Source organism: Protopterus annectens, chromosome 7.part0 (genome assembly GCF_019279795.1).
Source record: "Protopterus annectens isolate FY-2018-M chromosome 7.part0, PAN1.0, whole genome shotgun sequence".
Lineage (NCBI taxonomy): Eukaryota > Metazoa > Chordata > Ceratodontiformes > Protopteridae > Protopterus > Protopterus annectens.
In genome coordinates this window covers 232993034-233014520 of record NC_056739.1, presented here as the reverse complement: position 1 = coordinate 233014520, position 21487 = coordinate 232993034, and the positions used below count along the sequence as shown (strand labels likewise).

The 21487-nt window shown below is 37.1% G+C and overlaps 1 protein-coding gene across 1 annotated transcript in view; it reads right to left on the bottom strand.

Moving 5' to 3' along the window:
* LOC122806372 (tyrosine-protein phosphatase non-receptor type 22-like) overlaps window positions 1–21079 on the bottom strand; it is a 196059-nt gene extending 174980 nt beyond the window's left edge. The window contains exons 1-2 of the mRNA XM_044076723.1: window positions 21016–21079; window positions 13612–14462 (exon numbers count right to left, since the gene is read on the bottom strand). Of these exons, the coding sequence (XP_043932658.1) occupies window positions 13612–14462; window positions 21016–21053 (889 nt within the window). The 5' untranslated portion in view covers window positions 21054–21079. The remainder of the gene's footprint in view (window positions 1–13611; window positions 14463–21015) is intronic.
* Window positions 21080–21487: the final 408 nt, after the last annotated feature.

Sequence of the window (21487 nt, the reverse complement as noted above, 5' to 3'; positions counted from 1 at the left end):
TTTGTCCTTTTGGCATTGCCTAAAAATGGCTCTAAGAGGGTGGATAAACTTTTAGCCAATATCCAAAAGTCTGGGTGGGGAAAGTTCAATCAATCCTTGGCAAAGCACCGTGGTTTGCTGATCATATCCTGCCATGCTGATAGATACTGGGTTACCCTGAAGTGACACCAGAAACTAAGCCAACTATTAAAATTAATCATTTGATGTTCATACTGTGGCATCATCTTTCGTGAAGGTAAAATGCTGCTCAATGCAAGGGTCATACCTATCTGTCACACATATTCCAAGAGCTCCATTATTTCTCATTTCCTGCAGTCTAGTGAGGTTCATCATAGAATCATATGTGTACTTGGGGTGCAGTGACATGAGCGCGTGTGTGATACTGCAGAGCCTGACTCCAGATAGGCAACTAACCGTAACTTCTCCTTAACCATTATCTTCTCCTTGTCTAACCTGGAGAGTAGGACATCTGTGTATCACTCAAATGGAGTCCTCGATGACAAGAGTATTAGGAAAACTATTTTGCTTGTCTTATGGGGTTTGCTCTTGGAAAGCATCGGTTGCAGGCTTATGGGAGATGTTTGATGTTGCTTTTAGTGTGTGCTTAGTAATTGCTGAGGAACAGTGTTGTTGTTAGGTGGCTTTGGTAGTCTTTTGATTTGGGAAGGTTTCTTTTACGTGCCTCAATGTAAGAAAACATGCGTGTTTGGTGTGCAGTCTTGTGAGAGATATAGTATGGGTATTCCTGACAACCTTGTTTTTATGCAAAATTTTTGCCTCAGTGGAAATTGTGTATTTACAGCTCTTGCACACAGGGTTTTCTTTTCTTTAATGATTAACTAGTTGTCATAGGCCATGAGATAATTGCTACGTTGTCTTAGGATGCCCAGATCTACCAAGTTGGCTACAGAGACATTTGGAAATTGCATATCCATGTTGTCCAGTTCTGTAATAGGGTGGGCCCTAAGGATTACACTTTAACAGGGGTCTCCTAGAGTAGTTTCTGGGGTTAAGGGCAAGACATTATATGGTGTTAGAATATGGCAGTGCTATTCTATGTGCAAGCTAGCTGTTCTAAGCTTAATTCTCCACAATGCCACACCATTTAACAGATCTCAAACCTACTTCTAAGCTTATAGGGAAATGTAACTGTCTCAGTGTTTGCTACTATACAGGGCACTGCTATGAATGTAATCTTTGCACATAAAGCAATAAATACTTATTATACCATGACCCCCCCAAAACGTGCACGCTGATTGGCCAGCGTGCCCGTTGTAAATCGAGTTATACTAATGGAAAAGGTCCTTTTTCCATTAGTATAACTCTGTCTCGCTATGCTAAATGGGTTTAACATAAAATAAGCAACAGAGATCTCCGCTGTTTATTTTAAAGTTCTGGCCATGTTAAACCCATTTAACATAGCAAGCAAGATCTCCTGTTCGCTATGTTAAATGAGTTTAACATAGCGAGACAGTTTTAAAATAAGCAACGGACATCTCTGTTGCTTATTTTAAACTGTCTCACTATGTTAAACTCATTTAACATAGCGAACACAAAAAGCAACGGAGATATTGCTTTCTCCGTTACTTTTACAACTCTGATGTACTGCGCAGGAAGTACATCAGAACTGCCGCGGATGCCAGACATCTGCAGAAGGGCAGCAAACAGGCATTATACTATGCCATTATTTAAGAAAAGTAATAGTTTCTTTTCTTAAATAATGTCATATAATAGCAATAACCACTTCTGGGTGTGGGTAATGCTAAATTTACCCGGTTGGCTGCTATAATAATCACCCTACCAACATTTTCCATTAATATACCACTTAACTCATTACAGCCGATTAATGCTTCCAGGTGCCTCTGCAGTTACATCCTATTGATGCAGCTGCTTGTCAAACATTGTTTGTTCATATTTGCATCAATAATTCCAAAATCATGCTACATATAAAGTATTAAAACCTTATACAGTGGCAAATACAACTGTATTTATAGCTGATCTCTGCTATTCCAGGTAAATAAATAGTAATTGTTGTTCTATATAATATTCATTTATACTGTCAGAAATTGTATATTTTTTTCTAAATATCTTGACAACCAAGTATCACAGACAGAGCTACTTAGCCTCATAGAAAAGCTCTCAGCTGAATGAACGAAATACTGTCAACAGTGTGTGTGTAACTTGAGTAGTTACTGATATTGTGAGTCGTTTACACAACACTACAAACTTAATTATACAGTGTTTACTATGACTTATAAAATCCAGTTTAGGACCAAGAATATGAAGAATGCTACCACTAAAAAAAATAGTTTGTGCTGAAGAGCTTGTCATTTATACTTCATTAGTTATCCCTTTGGTTCCAGAGATATCTGTTTGAAATGTAAAGACATAATTTGATTCTGTCAAAAAGCTTAGGCTCCAACCATTGGAAGCTGCAGTGCAAACTTCCAGAGCTCCACTGGAAAGAATGAGTTAAAGATACTATTAGACAACCTGAGCGTTGTATTTTAGGAACACAGTAAAATCTAGGCATCCAAGAAAAAGGACAGACCAGTTTGTCAAAATCCTTATTATCTAAAAAAATAACACAAACAGCTGCCCTTTTTTACTCTTAAAGTTGATTTCATGTTCTTCATAAAATTTGTTATAAACACTTGCATTTTTTCTGTCGTCATTGAATAATAGTTTCTTCCTCAGACTGCTAACAATAAGTGGAGCCTGATTTAAGTAGGCCCGATCCAAGCTGCTGGGCTAGATGACTGACTTTGCCTAAAAAGGAAATTGGGGGCTTAAAAGTATTTTAGCCAGTATGCAGAAGCCCTAAAGGGAGAGGTTCAGTTTAAGCCGTGGCTAGCATAACAGGCAGAACTGTTGTCTATTTCCTCCCTTTACGATATATATTTGATCCCCCAGAATGACACCTATTATATTGCCAAATATATAAGTAAATTTCTTTTTGCTCATGTCAGGAAATCATTCTTTGTGATAGCAGGAAGCTGCTCAAGATTAAACTCTTAGTGGACTCTGTCACATGCAAAGAACTCTGAAAAGTGTACTGGTCAAGTACTCCTCATGAGGATGTTAAAAGTGATTTTGCAAAAGAAAAAAAACTGTTTACTCAGTTTTTCTCTATAAACACACCCATAAAATGCTGATTCACATACAAACGCAAAGAACTGTGGGTAATCAAAGCAAAAAACTTCTTTAGAAGAGTTGTTTTTATTAACATTATGGTTGCAATTCTACATCATCACATGTTAATTCTTAATGGAATATGTTTTACCTGTGAGAACTAATTGGAAATACAATAGTGTATACATTAATGTATGTAGTGAGGCTATATAGATTCATTCTTTATTGTTGTCATGGCAGGGAGTTTAACCTATAAAATAAAATATTCATGGGACCATCCTTACCAACAACATAAAGTGTAAAACCACACCTTTTGCATTACAAATTTATAACTGGGTATTATATATTGTAGGGAGCATATATCCAACTCTAACTGTTACTTGCATTTACTATAGAACACTTGTCATTGGTGATTCCATAGTCAGGCACACTGACGTCCCGCTCACCAGACTGAGTAAGGAGAAGGTCACAGTAAGCTGCCTGTCGGGCGCTAGAATCCGCCACATAACGCAAGCACTCAGGTCTCTCAACAGCAGGTACAAGTACGACTCAGTCATTGTCCACGCTGGTGTCAACGACCTGAGACGTACCTCCTTGGACTACATGAAAAGGGACGTCGAGGAGCTCTCTGATTATGTAGCCCAGGCAGGTATGACCCTGACCTTGAGCAGTATCCTACCTTCACCTAGAATGATGCCACAATACAGTGATAAGATGATCAGCTTTAATAATTGGCTTAAATTCTGGTGTCATTCAAAGGGATCCAATGTCTGTCTGCCTGGGATGACATGCTGGACAAGCCACGCTGCTTCACAAGGGACGGCTTGCACCTGTCACCCCTGGGCTTCCGGATATTGGCAAAGGCTCTTGCCACCCCCATAGTGCCTTTTAGGCAAGGCTCAAATTCTAAACCTACCACCCTAGAACACCAAAAGGAAAAAAAACTAAGGGTAATGCTGCTCAATGCCAGAAGTCTCAATCTCAAGATGCACACTCGAGGCCCTTCTCAATATGGAGAACATCGATGTCTGTGCTGTGACAGAAACCTGGTTCAAGGCTCCTGAGAGCACCCCAGCACTAACAGGTTTCACCTCATATCATACGTTCCAGCCCCAAAATCCGGACAACACCAAGAAAGGAGGGTGTCCATATTCATAAAGGACACCCACACCTCAAGGTTGGTGGCAACGACGATGCATCGGAGACCATCCAGGTGCAATTAACCATAGGCAAGACTGCTCTGCAATTTGTAGCATGTTACAGGCCACCCTCTCAAACTCAGGAACCTCACATGGCCTTCCTGAAAACATTGGAGGGGATAAATGTATCTCCAAACACCATCATACTAGGTGACTTGAACTACCCTAATATAGACTGGGAACACTACTCAAGCCCGAACACTCTAACCCAAAGATTCCTGGAGTTCATAAACTCAAATGCCATGGAACAACTAGTCACCATCCCCACAAGAGGTGAAAACATACTTGATCTCATCATCACGAACATGGGATCAAAATGTTCAACACCGAAGTATACCCCTCACTGGTGAGATCAGATCATAAACTAATCTCGCTGGAGGTCCTCATCCGCCCCACCTGAAACAAAAAAGACCACAGTGAAAAACTTCTCAAAAGCCGATTTCACACTTCTAAAACTAGTGTGGTCTCCTTTAAGGCCCCTGAGCCAGTGGTAAACATTACTCAAACCGCTGAATCACTTACAAATGCCTTCTACCAGCACCTACAGGACTGCATGGATCAGGCAATCCCAAACAAAACTAAGACTTTCTGTACCAAAGGCAAGCGTCCAGTCTGGTGGACCCCAGCCATAAACAAGCTCTACAACAAAAGGAGGAAGCTACTACAAGATAGAGCAAAATCCTTGAAAGGTAAGACACCTTTGATCATTATAAGTAAAAACTAAGAGCTCTCATAAAATCATCCAAGGCAAATTTTGAGAGAAAAATCGCCAAGGACTCTAAAGACAATCATAAGGCCTTCTTTAGCTATGTTAGAAACCTAGGAGGAAACTCCCAGATATGCTCAGAATTAGTTCAAAATGATGTGAAAATTACTGAACCTACACACATTGCTAACATACTGGCTGACAGGTTCAGTGCAAACTTCTCCCCTCCCCAAAAGGAGAGATATCTATTCCAGAGGATTGTAGCCCCCAAACATCTCCAACGCCCAGGTGAGAACTGCCCTCACTAAGGCAAAAACACAGCATCCATGGGACCGGATGGTGTCCCCGGCTGTGTGCTTCATGAACTCAACGAGGAATTAAACCCACAGTTAGGACAGCTGTTTAATCTTAGCCTCACCTCAGGATACGTACCCAAGGAGTGGCGCAGCGACTGTGGTCCCACTTCATAAGGCGGTGCCTCCACAGACCCTGGAAATTACCGCCCATTAGCTTGACAAGCCTTATCTGCAAAGCCATGGAGAGGATCATAATGGAACTCATAAATAAAGACATAGGAACTTGCAGACTTTGGATCCAACCCAGTTTGGCTTTGTCAAAGGCAGATCCTGCCTCTTAAACTTGGTTGACTTTTCGAGACAGTCACCAAGGCCATTGATGAGGGAAAGGCAGTCCATACAGCCTACCTCGACCTGGCAAAGGCCTTCGACACAATACCCCACTCAGGTATCATCGAAAAACTCATCAGCTTGAATGTAAACCCATACATCACAAGATGGGTTGCAAACTGGCTAGCGACAGAACCCACAGGGTCAGAGTTGCTGGAGCCATGTCAGACTCAAAGCCTGTCACAAGTGGTGTCCCACAGGGCTCAGTCCTGGGTCCACTCTTGTTCGGCATCTACTTTTCTGAAGTACAAGCAAACACAGGAGGGTTATGGCTGACAAAGTTTGCAGATGACTGCAAACTGAAGCCATAGTCGAAAACACATCTGACACAGATATCCTCCAGAAGGGCCTCACAGAAACGGATAACTGGTGCCAGAGCCATGGCCTGAAGTTAAACGCCAAAAATGCATAGTCATACCCTTCGGGAAAAACAAGGTTACCCTAGCTACCATATAGGTGACAATCCACTGAGCACAGAAAAGTCATCAGGGATCTGGGGACCCAAGTTGACAGTAGTCTTTCGCTTGACACTCATGTTGCTAAAGTAGTTAGGAAAACCTTCTATATCGCCCACCTGATCATGAAGGGATTCACATCTAGATCAAGGAGGTCATCGTCCCCTGTACTCATCACTCATTAGACCTATGATTGAGTACAATGCCGTCGCTCGAATGTATCTGACCAGACACCTGATGCAGCTTGAAAGGCCCCAAAAGTTCCTCACCAAAAGGATAAAGGGTCTCAAAATATGTCTTATGCTGCCCGACTGAAAGAACTCCAGCTTTATTCAGTCTCATACCGCCATATTTGATCAGAATGACACCTATTATATTGCCAAATATATAAGCAAATTTGATGAATATGCTCACCTCAAAATCATTCTTTGTGATACCACAAGCTGCTCAAGACTTAAACCTTGACACGGTTATAAATAGAAGTCGTGCTGGAGGGACTTCATGAGGATGTTAAAAGTGAAACCCTATGCTGTGGGTAACAAAAAACTTCTTTAGAAGAGTTGACATTATGGTTGCAATTCTACATCATCCCTTGTTCAAGAGGAATCTTGACCAATGGAACTAATGGGAAATACAATAGTGTATACATTAATGTATGTAGTGAGGGATTCACTTCAGTGTTGTCATGACAGAGGCACAGAAAAATGATAGGCATAGTTTTTATTCAAACTAAAGGGGTGTAAAGCCACATAACAAATTTATAACTGGGCTAGGCTTATAAATGCCCTTGGGCAGATAGCCTAGTATGAACCTATGAACCTATGAACCTATGACCAATACGCTTTAACCATGCCTCTCTTTATCTCCTCCAGAGTGGAATGCCTAAGATCACTGACCCTCACATGAGCACTGATTAGATTATAAACATATATAGGGAACAAGGATTTGAGGGATCTTGTAACATCTAAAGTTTTCATATTGGAAAGACAATTGATCATCACTCTGCCATTGCTTAGCTTCTTGAGTGTGCTGTTCATGTCTAACAACTGAGTCACCTATGACATGGACATTGTCCTGGATGGTGGCATGCTTATATGGCACTGGTGATCAGGTGATACTTGGAGTGGGTTTGGTGGGTGCAGGTGTATGTAGCATGTTTAGACCTAGTGGTAGCAGCAGTGGAGTAAGAGATATTACTAAGTGTCTAAAATCTGCATCTGGTGGTGTGACCACTTTAAAGGATAAGGGAGGATTTACTACAGGACACCTACCCACCCTTATTCATGTGTGCTAACCCTAATCCTAATGCTATCCTCATCTCTAACCCAACATAGTATAGTGCTAAATACTCTTTAAAGCTATGCTGCCACCCTTAATCATGTTTGATAGCAATTAATCTAACCCTACCATTGCCTATAATCCAAACCCTACACACCTACACATTAGCATAATAAACACCCTTTCCCTAATGGAATAATTATTCAGGTGTGGTGGGTCTGCAGGTTAGGAGACAAGTGTTTTTTTTTTTTTTTTTTTTTTTTGTTATTTGTATGTTTCACCAGCTGGAATACAAAACTGTTTCCTTTTTTGTGTTTTAAGAATATAACTTCCTGATAAAAGGTAAGTATGATCTAGTTTATAGAATAAACATGCGTCAGCAATATGCATGCATGACAGGTGGTAATATATTCATTTGAATGTGATACACTGTATCCTGCTATATTAAAGCACAACACACTATACCAGGCCATAGTGACAGGTACACTCCAGGTTAGAACTTTATTCAGTCCTTGCATATGAAGATTAGCACAACTTAAGCTAGAAGGTGAGCACAACACAGTGTAATATCTTAATACAAGCCCTCTTCGAACACGCTACACCAGCACTGTATTGCAAGTGCACAGCAAATAATGGAATGCAATAATAGCATAGGAGGTACAAGCAAATGTGAAGTTACATTATATTCAGTTGTCATAAAACCCAGCACAATAACGTAAGTAAATAGCAAAGCTCCTTGTGTCTAACAGTTGTGAATAAGCTACTTAAGAAACTACCTGGTGCATCTAACAACTGATGTGCACAATGCAAGCTAACAAGCCAAAGATACTGCAGGAGCAGCTGTGTGCATTCAGTTGTGGAGCTGAACTAGTCCCTAGTCTGTGAGGTATTCAATTATTTGGGATTGATCAAGTAAGGCCAGACCCCTCAACTGTCCCAGTTTAGGAGATGCATTCCAGTTTTCAGGCCGAATTTACCCCTGCACATGATGTATCTCTTTTTGGAGGCATGTCCCCATTTTAAAATTTGATTTACCGCTTCACACAATTTTATGAATCCTCCCTTATCACATGATTTTTGAAGTTGCCTAGTACACAGAAAAATCAGACTACATGACTAGCATACTAGTGGCAACAATAACTTAAAGAAAGAGGGCACACACCTTACATCTCCCTATTTTAGAAGCAAAAATAAATGACCTTATGTGCTAGAATTTTACAATACAGTTCATTTAAATCTACAGATTTTACACTCTCTGATAATGTGCTTATATTTTCCATAATTTTTGTCATTCTGTTTTTAAACATGTTTCTGAGTAGTATCCCACATTCCAGCTGGAACAGGAAATTGTTATGTACTATTTGGTACTTAGTTTTTATGCTAATCAGATATCCAGAATTTGGCTCAATGTACCTTCTTTTCAAGGTTAGTTTGCACAAATGCCACACCAGTGCCAACAATCTGATCACTTCACTTAAATTTCATTTTCACTCAAACTTCTATTCACTGCTTTACCTGCACAAGCCACTCTGGCAACTATGCTGAATTCTTAGCTAACTTGTTAATCTAACATATCCCTTCATCTTATTAGCTTTTCTGCATCTTACTCTCTAACCAGATCCATACTTCTGCAGTCTAATCTGGTTTGAAGGAACAGACTCAAAGTCATCCAAAGTGACAATACACACTTTAGTTGCTCCTACATTCACCTTACTGGTACCCTGCAGATGAATGTCATATGTAAAGTTTGTATAAATCTGTATCTCTGTATTATACTGTACATAGCATCTTTTGTAACATTATGATATACTATCCTGGGCTGTGCATATAAATAATCTACTGAAATCGGTGCACTACCCTGGTAAATGAATGTAAACTAAAAATAAAAAAAGATTTGAAACAATATGAGTTTTTACATACATACTTACATGTATGCATATAAATATTTCAAGCACTATAACTTAAAGTTTTTACTATCAGTGGGATTTCAGGCTTTTGTTAAGTTAACACTTTATTTTTTGGTCATAACCAGCCAAGTAAATGGATAAATGAATGCTACTTTAAAATATTTTTGGGACAGTAAACTCCTCCTCCCATGTAAGAGGAGAAACTACATGTACCTTACAAAACCTCTAAGAAACGTCAAGTTCAGAGCAACAAATTTTCAAATGAATTAGTAATTCTTGACTATGGTGTCCCAGTAAGCTGCCATATGTCATACTAATTGAACTGGTTAAGGAATGAAATGGTTTTGTCCTAAAAATACTGCAATTCTTTATACCCTAGTAAAACATGCAAATGATTCTGGTCAACTTTCTTATCAAATTCATAATCCTTATGTTCCAATAGGAAACTCTATTCTGATACATTTTATATCTCCAAACTAATGATTAATAGCATCACAGTGAGAGTTAAAGAGTGCAATAATTATGTGTTTGTTCACTAAATATAATTTTTGTGCTTTATAATCAAAGCAGTCTAAACATTTCTCATTTACTTGAACAGACACTTTGCTGCCAGTTTAAGTTCTGGAAATTGTATTCCTTGCATTAATCACTACTGACATTCAGAATAATAAAACCTTGCCAAACCTCTAAGCAGCTTCAAGTTCAGAGCAACAAACTGTCACTTGAATTATCAACTCTTGACTTACTGAAATGAGTTTCAAAGACATCTACCAGATATCATACAAGTTGAATTAGTTAAGAAATGGAATTGTTTGGTCCTACAAATACTGCAATTCGTTATACCCTATTAAAACATGCAAATTATTCTGGTGTATTGTCTCCTCACATTCATAAGTCTTATCTTCCGATATGAAACTTTGATCAGATACACTTTATATCTCCTGACTAATGAATAACAGCAACACTGAGAGAGTTAAAGAATGCAATAATTGTGTGTCTGTTCAATAAATACAAACTTTGGGCTTTATAATCAATGAAGTCTAAATGTTTCTCACTTATTTGAACAGACACTTCACTGACAGTTTCAGTGCTGGAAACTGTATTCCTTGCATTAATCCCTACTGGCATTCATTGTCAGACTACTTTTTTCAACTATTCACATTTACTAAATAAAGCTAGGATATGGGAGTCTGCCATAAAGGAGTTTTACTTTCTCTACAATTTCTAATCTTATTTTTACCTTTACACTTGTGCTGTTTTCAATTGATTTGAGTGAAAAAGTGCAAATAATAATTTGTTCTAGTTTTCCAAATAAAGAATATCTGAAACTTGTTTACCATTATAATTTGATACTATAGCTGGAAAGAGATGGAAATCCACAAACTTTAAATCTTACAAACTGACATTTTATCTCATTTAATTTTATCTCATAATTTATTTAATCTAGTAGCACAGGTGCTCAAAGTAAGTAATTAAAATTAAATATGCTAACATGCCATAATGTTAAACTGCTGTTTGTTAATTTGGTTGAACTGAAGTATTTTGCAGAAGAAAAACACAGAAACAATGTTGCTACACTAATGAATAATTAAATAAAGGCAGTTTTGCATTACTAAGATTCTGAACAAGTAAATCAAATTCAAAAACTCCTTCTACAATCTTTAAGGGAATGTAAATATATCTCCATGGAACAAATAGCAGTTTAATGTCATCTAAAGAGTGTTCAAATGTATATGCCCATTATATTTCTCTAATATCCCTGATTTTGATGAACAGTGCTGATTTTGCTTCACATTTCTGCACTGTTTTTTGTAAAAGGTTAGATCTTTTTGTAAATCACTGAGAATTATTAAGTATTACAGTCAGTCAATAATGACAACCATTAGCGTGTTATGCTTTGTATACCTGATTGTCCCCTGATAATTTTACAGTACAAATGTAATACATTCAGTGTGAAATGTACAGTTCCAGTCATTACGGTGACCACAAAAGTTCACATGCAATGATGAGAGTCAATGATTACAGTCAGAAAAGGTAAAGGGAAAGCTCAGCAACATAGTTCAATCAGAGAAAAAGTAATGCATATACTATTGCCTCAAGCTCATATCTAAGTATCAGGTGCTTGATTCTGGAAATTTTCCTAAGGCACAGGTAAGAAGGGCTTTAATAAAATAAATGCCTTGTTTTTAATGTATTCATACAGTCCAGGTACACTTTAAGATTATGTTCCAATTATACAGCTTTTTCCTCATCACCGTTAAAAATTAAAAGGGAAGTGTACAAAGCCAGTAATGGTGTGTAGTAATTCATATTGATTCTGCTTTTATTTGGTAAAATATAGAGCTAGTTGACTTAATTTCAATGAGTCAGTGCCCAAGTGCAAGCTGGTTTCAGAAAAGATGAACTTTATCACATTATCCTGAGGAAAGGAGGGGTATAGCTGGGTATCCCTTGTATAACAACAGTATTAAATAATACTTCCTTGTACAAGCATGAAAATCAACCCCCTTTTCCACATTTTGTGTATGAGGTCAAGGTATCACGTCAACAGTGACCATCAATTTGAGCCAATATTCATACAGCTGAGTTCTATAAATAGGAGCCAGGTACAGAAAGTGATCTAACTTATAAAAAAAAATATTTCTTATTAGTATTGATGAAATGTTATAACTAAATCATATTGCATTTCTTAACACACATATTTAGCAATTACACAAGCCAAAATGTCTAGCAATCCTGAATGACTTCTTTGAAAGAGTTACAGAGGCATTAGATGAGGGTAACTTCATACATATAGCTTACCCTGATTTAGATAAGATTTTTAACACTATGCCTCACTTTGGTATCATCAAAGAAATGGTCACATTCAGTGTATATAACCCTGTGTAACCCATTGGATTGCCACACATCTCAATCATAGACACCATTTTTATTAGAGCAGATGCAGAACTATCCTTCAAGACATCTGTCACTAGTGTTGATCCGAGAACTCTGCTTTGTGACTACTTCTATTTGACATGTACCTCTGTGATGTTAAACCTGCCACTAAAAGTTTCTGGATGACCAAGTTAATGAGCAAGTACAAGCTTGCAGCCATCATCAAAGTACCTGAAAACCTCTATTTCTACCAAGAGGGCCTAACTCAGACAAACCTGCAGTGTCAGGATGTTGATCTAAATTGGAATAAAAATAGCATCACACAGATTAAGAAACAGGAAATTTCATAAGCCTACCACATAAATGATGTCATACTTAAAACATACACTGCCATTAGTCATAGGCACCTTCATAGATAACAAATTGTACTTTGATCACCATATGTCCACTGTCATTGAACAACTCTTTGACCTTCCCTAACTGATTACTAATAGCTTCTCCTATCAGTAAAAATAGTTATCATTCCCTCAACTGTAATTTTCTCCATAATAGATGCAATTTGCCATATGGTATGTACCTGCCCAAGTACCTAAACTAACTTAAAAAGCAGTGGGGGTTCTTCTCAATAAATAAATAAATAAATGAATAAAGAGACAAATTAATAAATAAATACAAAAGCTCCCTATGTTACTAACAACATATAAAAAAAAGTCTGTCTTTCTTGTCAACAGGTATCTGTCCTCAAGATGCATCCACCTCTGGAAATCTTACTTCCTATAAAGCCAAGCATGTTTTCATTATTTGTTAACCTAGTGGAGATGAATGACTAGAAAATCATAAACTTACCCAAGACATACTCCCAGTATCTCTAATGGACTGGGGACTTAATTACTTGGATGTGCCAGTCTGACTGCAGCTACAAGGCTTCAAAGATCTTAATTAGTCAACTGTTTAATAGCAACCTAATGCCAATCTGTACTTGGGAAATGCAGCATTCTGTGCAGTTCTGTATAGTGCTTACTTGTCTAAAAGCAGAAATAAACTAAATCACAATCATATATGCATTTTCTTGTTATATATGTGAGTATGAGTCATGGGATAACAGGTCAGTCTGTATATGCAGCCACTTAATTGAAGAAAGTAAAATGTTACATTATAATAGTATGAGATACACATCAGGAATCATAATAAAAACAAATGAGCAAACAGTATTCCATCTAATGTATAATCTTCTCCATAATATTTGAGTTCTTCTCATATACTTCATTACACATTTAATATAATTTCATGCATAATTAAAATTTATAAAAATGTAGATATACATAACTGCATGCCTGAATAGTGATAAACACATTAATTTCATGAACTTACTGTTTAATGATGTATTTTCTTCAGATGAACAAAAGTTCACACACTGATTATTAGAAAATGATTGGGTCTGTGCAGAAGATACATGACTTTCTTGAGTTTGTTCCCCTTCTGCAATGGAATGTCCTCCAGTCCCAAAAGGATAGTTTATGGTTGGAGCATTTCTAACCTCTGGATAATCTTCAACTGGAGAAAGTGAACTAAAGTAGGGATCTTCTGAAAATTTTACCCATAAATGCTCTGGCAGTGGACAAGATGGTAATGGACTTACCCCCACCTTGTTGTTTCCATCACCATGAATAAGTTTTGTTTGTGATTCCCACAATGCAACGTATTTCTCTTCTCCATATGGTTCACTATTTCGCCTTTCTAATCCTGATACAACAGGCTCCTTAATCTTACAGTCATATTTAAAATAAGAAGTATTAGATTTTGTTTCCAAACATGTTGGACTATGATTATTTAGTTCTCTTTCATGTTTCATCAAATTGCATGGATTTGATTTTGCTCTTGCTAGAGATGCCTTGTTACTTTGCTTCAACCTGTCAACACAATTTGTACGACAAACAGGCTTATGGTAACTTGACATTGGTCTTTGTGTCTGTCTGCCCTTTACAATAGCCTCACATGGCAAAGTTTTGTCTGTTCTGTTTGAAGGATAAGGAATACTGTTGCATGTATTTAGTTCTGTTGAGGTTGCAAAAGGTGTTATCTGTTTTTCTGGATGGTTATCTATTTCAGAGGTATTTTGTACTATTTTGTCTTTGAGTGGTGAAAAGGATATTACTGGTGAATTCTTGATTTCCTTTGATTCTTCAGAGTTTTGATTTATGCTTTTCTTTTGAGCAGTGCACCTGAAATATACATAATAAATAAAAACTAAGTTACATGTGATGTTATAATAGGTGCACAGTGTCCATTCAATTTACAAACCATACAAGACAGATGGCATGGTAAAATAGGGCCCACTGCCTTTTTTTTCCTCTAGCAAGATAGTATACCAATAATTTAATTAAGCATCATGAATTTTCCATGCTAAAATAAGTTTATAATAGTATAAAACAATGTCCTGAAATTACAATATTTCATACTCAGGCATTCTTAGAGTTACTCATAGAAGAAATGGTTATTGTCAGACATAAGAAGTGTACTTTCATTGCTAGTTGGGTAGGTAATATGGTTAGCATGTCATTGTCAAACACACAAGTTCTAGAGAATTTAATTTTCAGCATTGAGTTGATGGAGTTTAGACAACATTTGTTTTTGTGTGAGATTTTTATTAAGTCTCGTGACATGACTTGATGTCAGGGAGTAAAAGAAATATTTGCCAAGACTGATGAAATATATTTGTAAAGCAGAATAATATGTTTATTTTCAAGTATCTCATTGCTTGTGACTGCATAAATGTAATCCCATACTGCGTTTTTTTAAATAAAGGCTATAAAAAGAGAAATATAAGGGCAAGTATTGTAACAAGAAATAATCAAAAACAGAGGTAGTGGAAAATACATAATAGTTGAAATTCATGTCTGCCATAGGTATAGTTGTTAGCATGAAAGGAAATTTTGACCAGTTATTAATCAATATTGCAGAATCTCACTAGAAAAATACATTTTCCAAAAACATGTATTCAATGGTATTTGCATGTTTTTATACAGAAATATGTAAAGAGTCTGTTTGTCAGGACTATTCTAGTGAAAAAAATGTGATGCTGTCCACTCAGAAAATGCATCTGAAGCATTTCAGGATTAAAGCTAACTGGCTGAAAAAATGATTAAAAATGAATGGGAAGAATGTGAAGTCCAAATTACATACTTATTGCAGAATGAAATAGCTTGACAAAAAATATGTCTAAGTCATCCATGCTTAACATGATTGTACTATGTTATGCTGTTTGTATTGGTTGCCTTGTCTCATTCAGGTTTAGATTATTTGAAAAGCAGACTATATATGGCACTTTTGTTTCACTATCACTGGAAGTCATAAAGGTATCACTATGTGTATACTGCAAGCAGCATTTCTGAATGAAAAGGCAGCAACACCACTGTAGTATGTATGTCTTTGAAATCAGACGTTTACTGCAAGGTGTATAAATTGCATACACCTCATTTTGGCTTTTATAAATCCCCTCTATAATTTAATTGTGTTACTGAATTTCTGGTATTCATTCCCATGATTAAGCCCTTTAAATAAGACAAGAATGACTTATTCATCGGGAACACCAAAAGTTACATTTCTTCCTCAGGAGAAAACATTTTAGTCAGTTATTTCTTTATTATTCTGCACTCTAGGAAATTGCACATTAGTCTGTCAGCAGTCAGAAATATGGAGCTTCTTTCATTGACTACCAAAAGACAAAAAGCAGCTAAAATGTTGGGTCTATTTTGAAGTCAAGAGAAAGCTGCATATACATTGTAAACTGTTTCTGGCCATTAGCAGTGCAATGAGATCAGAAATTTCACAACATATCAGTGGAAGAATGAAAAGTCCAGAGTGATGAGAAACCAGAATTGTCCAACTCATTGAGAGAGAGAGAGAGAGAGAGAGAGAGCAGCTCTGTTCATAGGTTCATAGGTATGTACTAGGCTAGCTGCCCTTGTAGGTCATTTTAAACCTAACCTATTTGCATGTTGGTGGTCAAATTAACCTATCCCATTTGGTGTTAAATTGGCCTTACCCATCCCATGGTCAATAGTTATATATTACCACACATAAGAACAACTAGGATCATATCATAGATAATTTGAGGGGACTCATGCATGGGATAAAGCATTTACTAGCTGCCTCTGTCCATTAGTAGGGCAATTCTAGGTTACATTTTCTCTTTTCCAATCCACTGATCCAGGTTCTGCTTGAATATGGATCTTTATTTTATGTGGATCTTGTCTGCTCCAGAAGAGTGGAATTCTCTGCGAGACATACCAGTCTCTACAAGATGTTCTGCTGATGTTACAGAAGAGGTATAGATCCCTAGTTAAGATGTTCTGCTGATGTTACAGAAGAGGTATAGATCCCTAGTTAAGATGTTCTGCTGATGTTACAGAAGAGGTATAGATCCCTAGTTAGACTACTTTTGATGCCTATTGACTAGCTGATGTGCAGTAAATCCATGAGTAATCGGTTGGACAATATCATATATGGCAGACATTGGTCACCTCTTTGCAGTCTGTAGGATACTGAGTATAGTGACAGGGCTTTTAGTCAGTCCATGTAGGACATATTGTTTACATCTTGTATCCCTTTTAGCAAGATATTGCTGCGGGTGTTTCAATTGTTGCATTTGTCTGGACAGATACACGCCAAAGGGGCATTTTACTCAATGACTGTCCTATTGAGGGCTGAGTGAAGGGGTTGATAACATCCCTACATCTAGACACAATCCCTTTGTTTTTAAGATGTGTAATACAGAGGAATTTTCTTATGACAGTGGACACATGCTGGTTGAGAGTTAGGTCAATGTCCACATAAGTTTCTAAATCCAGAATAACTGGGTCAGCTCATAGGGTCATATTGTCAATATGGTAGTTCTCCAAGAAGACAACTTCCCTAATGATAGAGTAATGCATTTTTTTGCACCAGTTATTTATTTGGGAAAAACCTACCTTCAGGATGGTTAAGTCATTTGGGGATTTTATGACTACTGCTGGCTTGCAGTTGTCTGCAAACTTATTCAGCCAGTGCCCTTTGATATTGGCTTTTATTTCAGAAAAGTAAATACCAAACAGGGATAGATCCCAGCACAGAACCCTGGGAGGTGGTTTCCATTGATGACTGGTGTCTTTGTGGAGGTATCATCCCCTATTTTGATTTCCTGTGTCCTATCTGTGTGCCAGTTCACAATCCAGTGGGTGACGTAGGAGTTTATTTTCAGTTTATCTAGCTTTTCTACTATGCAAATTCAAGGTAGAGTGTACAACCTTTGGCCAGGTTGAGGTATGTGGTATGCACTGTTTTGCATTCACCCATTGCTTTGGTGACCTTTTCAAAACATTCCACCAGGCTCAGTAAGTATGATGTGCACGTGATGAATCCAAGCTGAGACTAGTACAGTGTTTGGAGGCTTCCTATGTCCTTACTGATTAGTTCCATTCTTTCCATAGCTTTGCATATGAGGCTGGTCAGACTTATGGGTCAGTATTTCTCTGGGTCTTCCTCCCTTATGCAGGGGAATGACTAGCTTTTCCTCCATTTACAAGGTTTAAAACCTGTATGTAGGCTGAGACTGAACAGTGTTGTTTGGATGTGGCTAAATCATGCTTCATGCTATTTAAGATGCATCCAAGGATTTTGTCAAGACCCATTCATGCAATATTTTTAGCTTTTGACTTGATTCTTGTGAGATAGCTGGAGGTGAACCATTTTCAGGTCTATCTTGATAGACAAACAGATGGGAGACAGGGTTAAGGTTAGAACTTAATTTATCGGCCAGTAGGTTCGCTATATCTTCAGCCTCAGCATAAGTAACATTATTCACATTCAGTGCAGTGCTGCATAGTAGTTTTGAGATTATGAGCATAACTGAAAAAGGAATTATGATTGTCTTTGTTCTGGGTAGATATGTTTGCTTCAAAATTGGCTTTGGTGGATTTTATTAAGCACTTGGAGCTGTTTGTTTATTTCAGTGATGAAGGTTCTACATTCTGGGAATTATTGTTTGTTATTTTTGGTCAACATTTTCTTCCTCTTATTGTAAAGCTCGCTGATTTTATGGTTCCAGCATGTGGATTTGTTTCTGGAGTTTGTCCTGCACTTGTTTCTACAGGGTACAGCTGCAACTATGCAGCTGTTTATATGCTGGTATAGTGTGGTGGTGTACATTTCCCTGTATCCAATGAAATTATCTGGGTTTGGTGGGAATTAGAATCATGTCAATGCATCACTTAGGAGTAGGTAATTGTCTTAGACAAACTTCTAAATGTAGCTTTGGGTGGAAGGGATCTTTGGTTTCAATTGTGTTTCAAAGGCAACTGCTTTATGATTAGACCTAATATGTAATGAAGCTACACAAGATGCCCCCATATTACTAAAGGAAAAATCCAAGGTGTTATTCTCACAGTGGGTACTCTAAGTGTTTCAGGGCATTTGTATTCACAAAGTTCAGTAATCTTGCAGTTGTGCACTACTGCTATAGATTTCTGATTTTATAGTTGGACAGTGTAGATCAATCACCTAGTTAAATGGTACTGTGTTTAATGCTGAGTGATTACAGTTCCTGTAGACAGGCATTGTGACTTTCATGAGTCATAGATGGCATTCTATAGCTATCTAATATATGGCACAGGTCACTTCTTCTAGTTATCTGGACATGAAGAAGCTCTAGTGCATCATGCTGCTTTACCAGCCTTGACGCGAGTCTCTTCTGGATGCATTTTGAGACACCTTCACCTTTTCCCCTCCTTGTGCAGTAGCTAGTCTAAACCTGTAGAAGGCATTATAGCCCTACACACCCTGAGTGCTTTCCACCATTTTAAACCATGCCTCAGTCCCTACACAAATGTCAGCATCCTCAAGGAGAAGAAGGGTTTGTAAGGAGTTGAGCTTTTTTTTAAGCTCCTAGCATTGATCGGTAACACCTTCATATTTTCCTTTGCTTGCTTTGTTATATTGGTAGGTTTATCAGTTGCCATTTTTTAAAAAAGGCACTATAGGGGTTCTTATGTTGATAAAGAACACTTCCTTGACAACCACATCACTATTTTGCTTAGAAAATCATTTTACCTTGCCCAACATATCCCTCAGAGTATCTCCTCTTTATATTTGTCTCTAATTGAATGTATTGTCTCCTTTAGCATTATCTGTATAAATACCTAATCCAACTAAACAGACCTCAGCATTTTCTCATGAAAAAAAAATTCAGGGTTTAATCCCCTTAGCTACTTTGACAGACTAAACACCATAGCCCTATACAGTCTTGTACAGGCTCCTGCAGGGTGATGTCTGCTTAACATTCCATGATATGAATGACCCCACAATCTTTGAAATTGTCCAGCTAATTCATTCCATGGTAAAGCAAACACTTGTTCAAGAGACTTTAACCTACACTACCATAGTAAATAAAGGCAAATGGTTTAATACTTTGCTAATGCAAAGTACTCTCACCAATCCCTGGAAATGGGTTCCTTTACTTATCAAGCAGAGTACTTCCATGAAAACCTTTAAAATTAAAAAGAATTACTGGACAAATTACCACAAATTTCCACTATGACAGGTGGGCAAAGTCTGCTAAATGGGAGATCATATGGGAGCACTCTTATTTTCCCATCATTCCTGTGTGACATGGCTGAAATTCTCAATGGGCTTCCTTGCTGTAAGATTAAGATAAACCCTTGCACCTACAAATATATATTTCTGGTTCAAGTTCTGTGTGCAAATACATACATGAGTCCCAAAGTTTCAATACATTTCTACATATGAAAGAATCAATCAAAACATCCATGCCATGCTTTTTTCTGTTCCCTTCTTAGAATTTAACTTATAAAAATGTCAGTAGGGTTTCTAAAGAAAAATGTGAGAAAAAAACAAAAAGTTACTTTTTGTAATGCTTCATTAGTGTATTTCACAAGAAAATATAACCATTCATTAGGAAAATTCAGATAATTTTGTGTCAGTTCATATAACTCTATTGCTCTCTCACAAGACAGTTTAATCATAAATGGCTGGCAGTTTTAATGTAATGAAGTCATAAAATATAAGTTTTGGTTTTCTTGACCATATAATGCTGTATGAACAGTGATTCATGTATTTTTGTTAAGATCTAGTATATCCCATATGTGTTTCCATATGGGATATAAATTCAGTCTGAAAGAGTTCACAGGATTTTTTTAAAAAGAAAAATACTGCTGTTAGGCATTGCATTGTCAGACTAATAATTTAAACAATATAGGAGAAGAGGAATATGTAAACAATGCCATGAAAACAACTTTAATTCCATGACAATCCATATAGTATAAATAGGATTTATAATTCTGAGATCTCTATCAGAAAGTTCTAGCTTGTTTGCATAATGATGTAGTAAAACTGTGCCCAATTTGTTTTTCCCTTGGGGTTGCTGTAAAGCAGTTCTCCAAACAGTCATTACTCCTCCATCATCCCAAACATAAGCAGATAACAAAGGAAGAAAAACTTCATTGCTGGATGTCCTCTTAAGTACTCCCTGGAAAAAAGCATCCATTACAATAAAAAAGCTAATTTTTGGCAACTATTTCTTTCATGGAAAAAGTAATTTGTCAAGGAAAAGCCAAAAGGTAAAACAGCATGGAAAACAATAATTCTGGGGAAAACTGTTTTAATTTTTTTTTTTTTTAGATTTTTTTCTCTGCAGCTTCTACCTTCACATTTAGTCAATAATTTAACATTCAAACTTCTAACACAAGCTGAAAATTAATATGTTTAGGCAAAATGATTTACCTGACAATAGTAGGTGGTCTGTTCAAGTAAGATTCCATCTTCAGCAGCTTAGATCCAAGTGAGTATTCCTGCAAAAATGTAACGAGTTACACATTTCAGTGCACTGTATTACAGCAAAACAAAGGAGAATGGATCCAGTTTGTATTTACTCTATGTAATGTTTCTTATAATTGACTTTCTGAATATGCTGTACAGAGAAATGCTTTGCATCTGTATTATTTCAGAACAGTTCTAACTCCGGGGCACACAGTATATTTCCAGTGTTTATGAAATGGCTATAAATGAAATGTGACAAGTTCTCTTACAGGTTGTTTTAATTCTGAAAAACAATATTCAAAGTTTTACAAATAATTTAATTCCAATAAATGGGGACATCTAATTTCATATTTAAAGTGTAGAATCACTGAGAAGTATTTCCTTGCCAAAGGAGAGTATATCCTCTTGTACTACCATGGCGTCAGAACACAAGTAA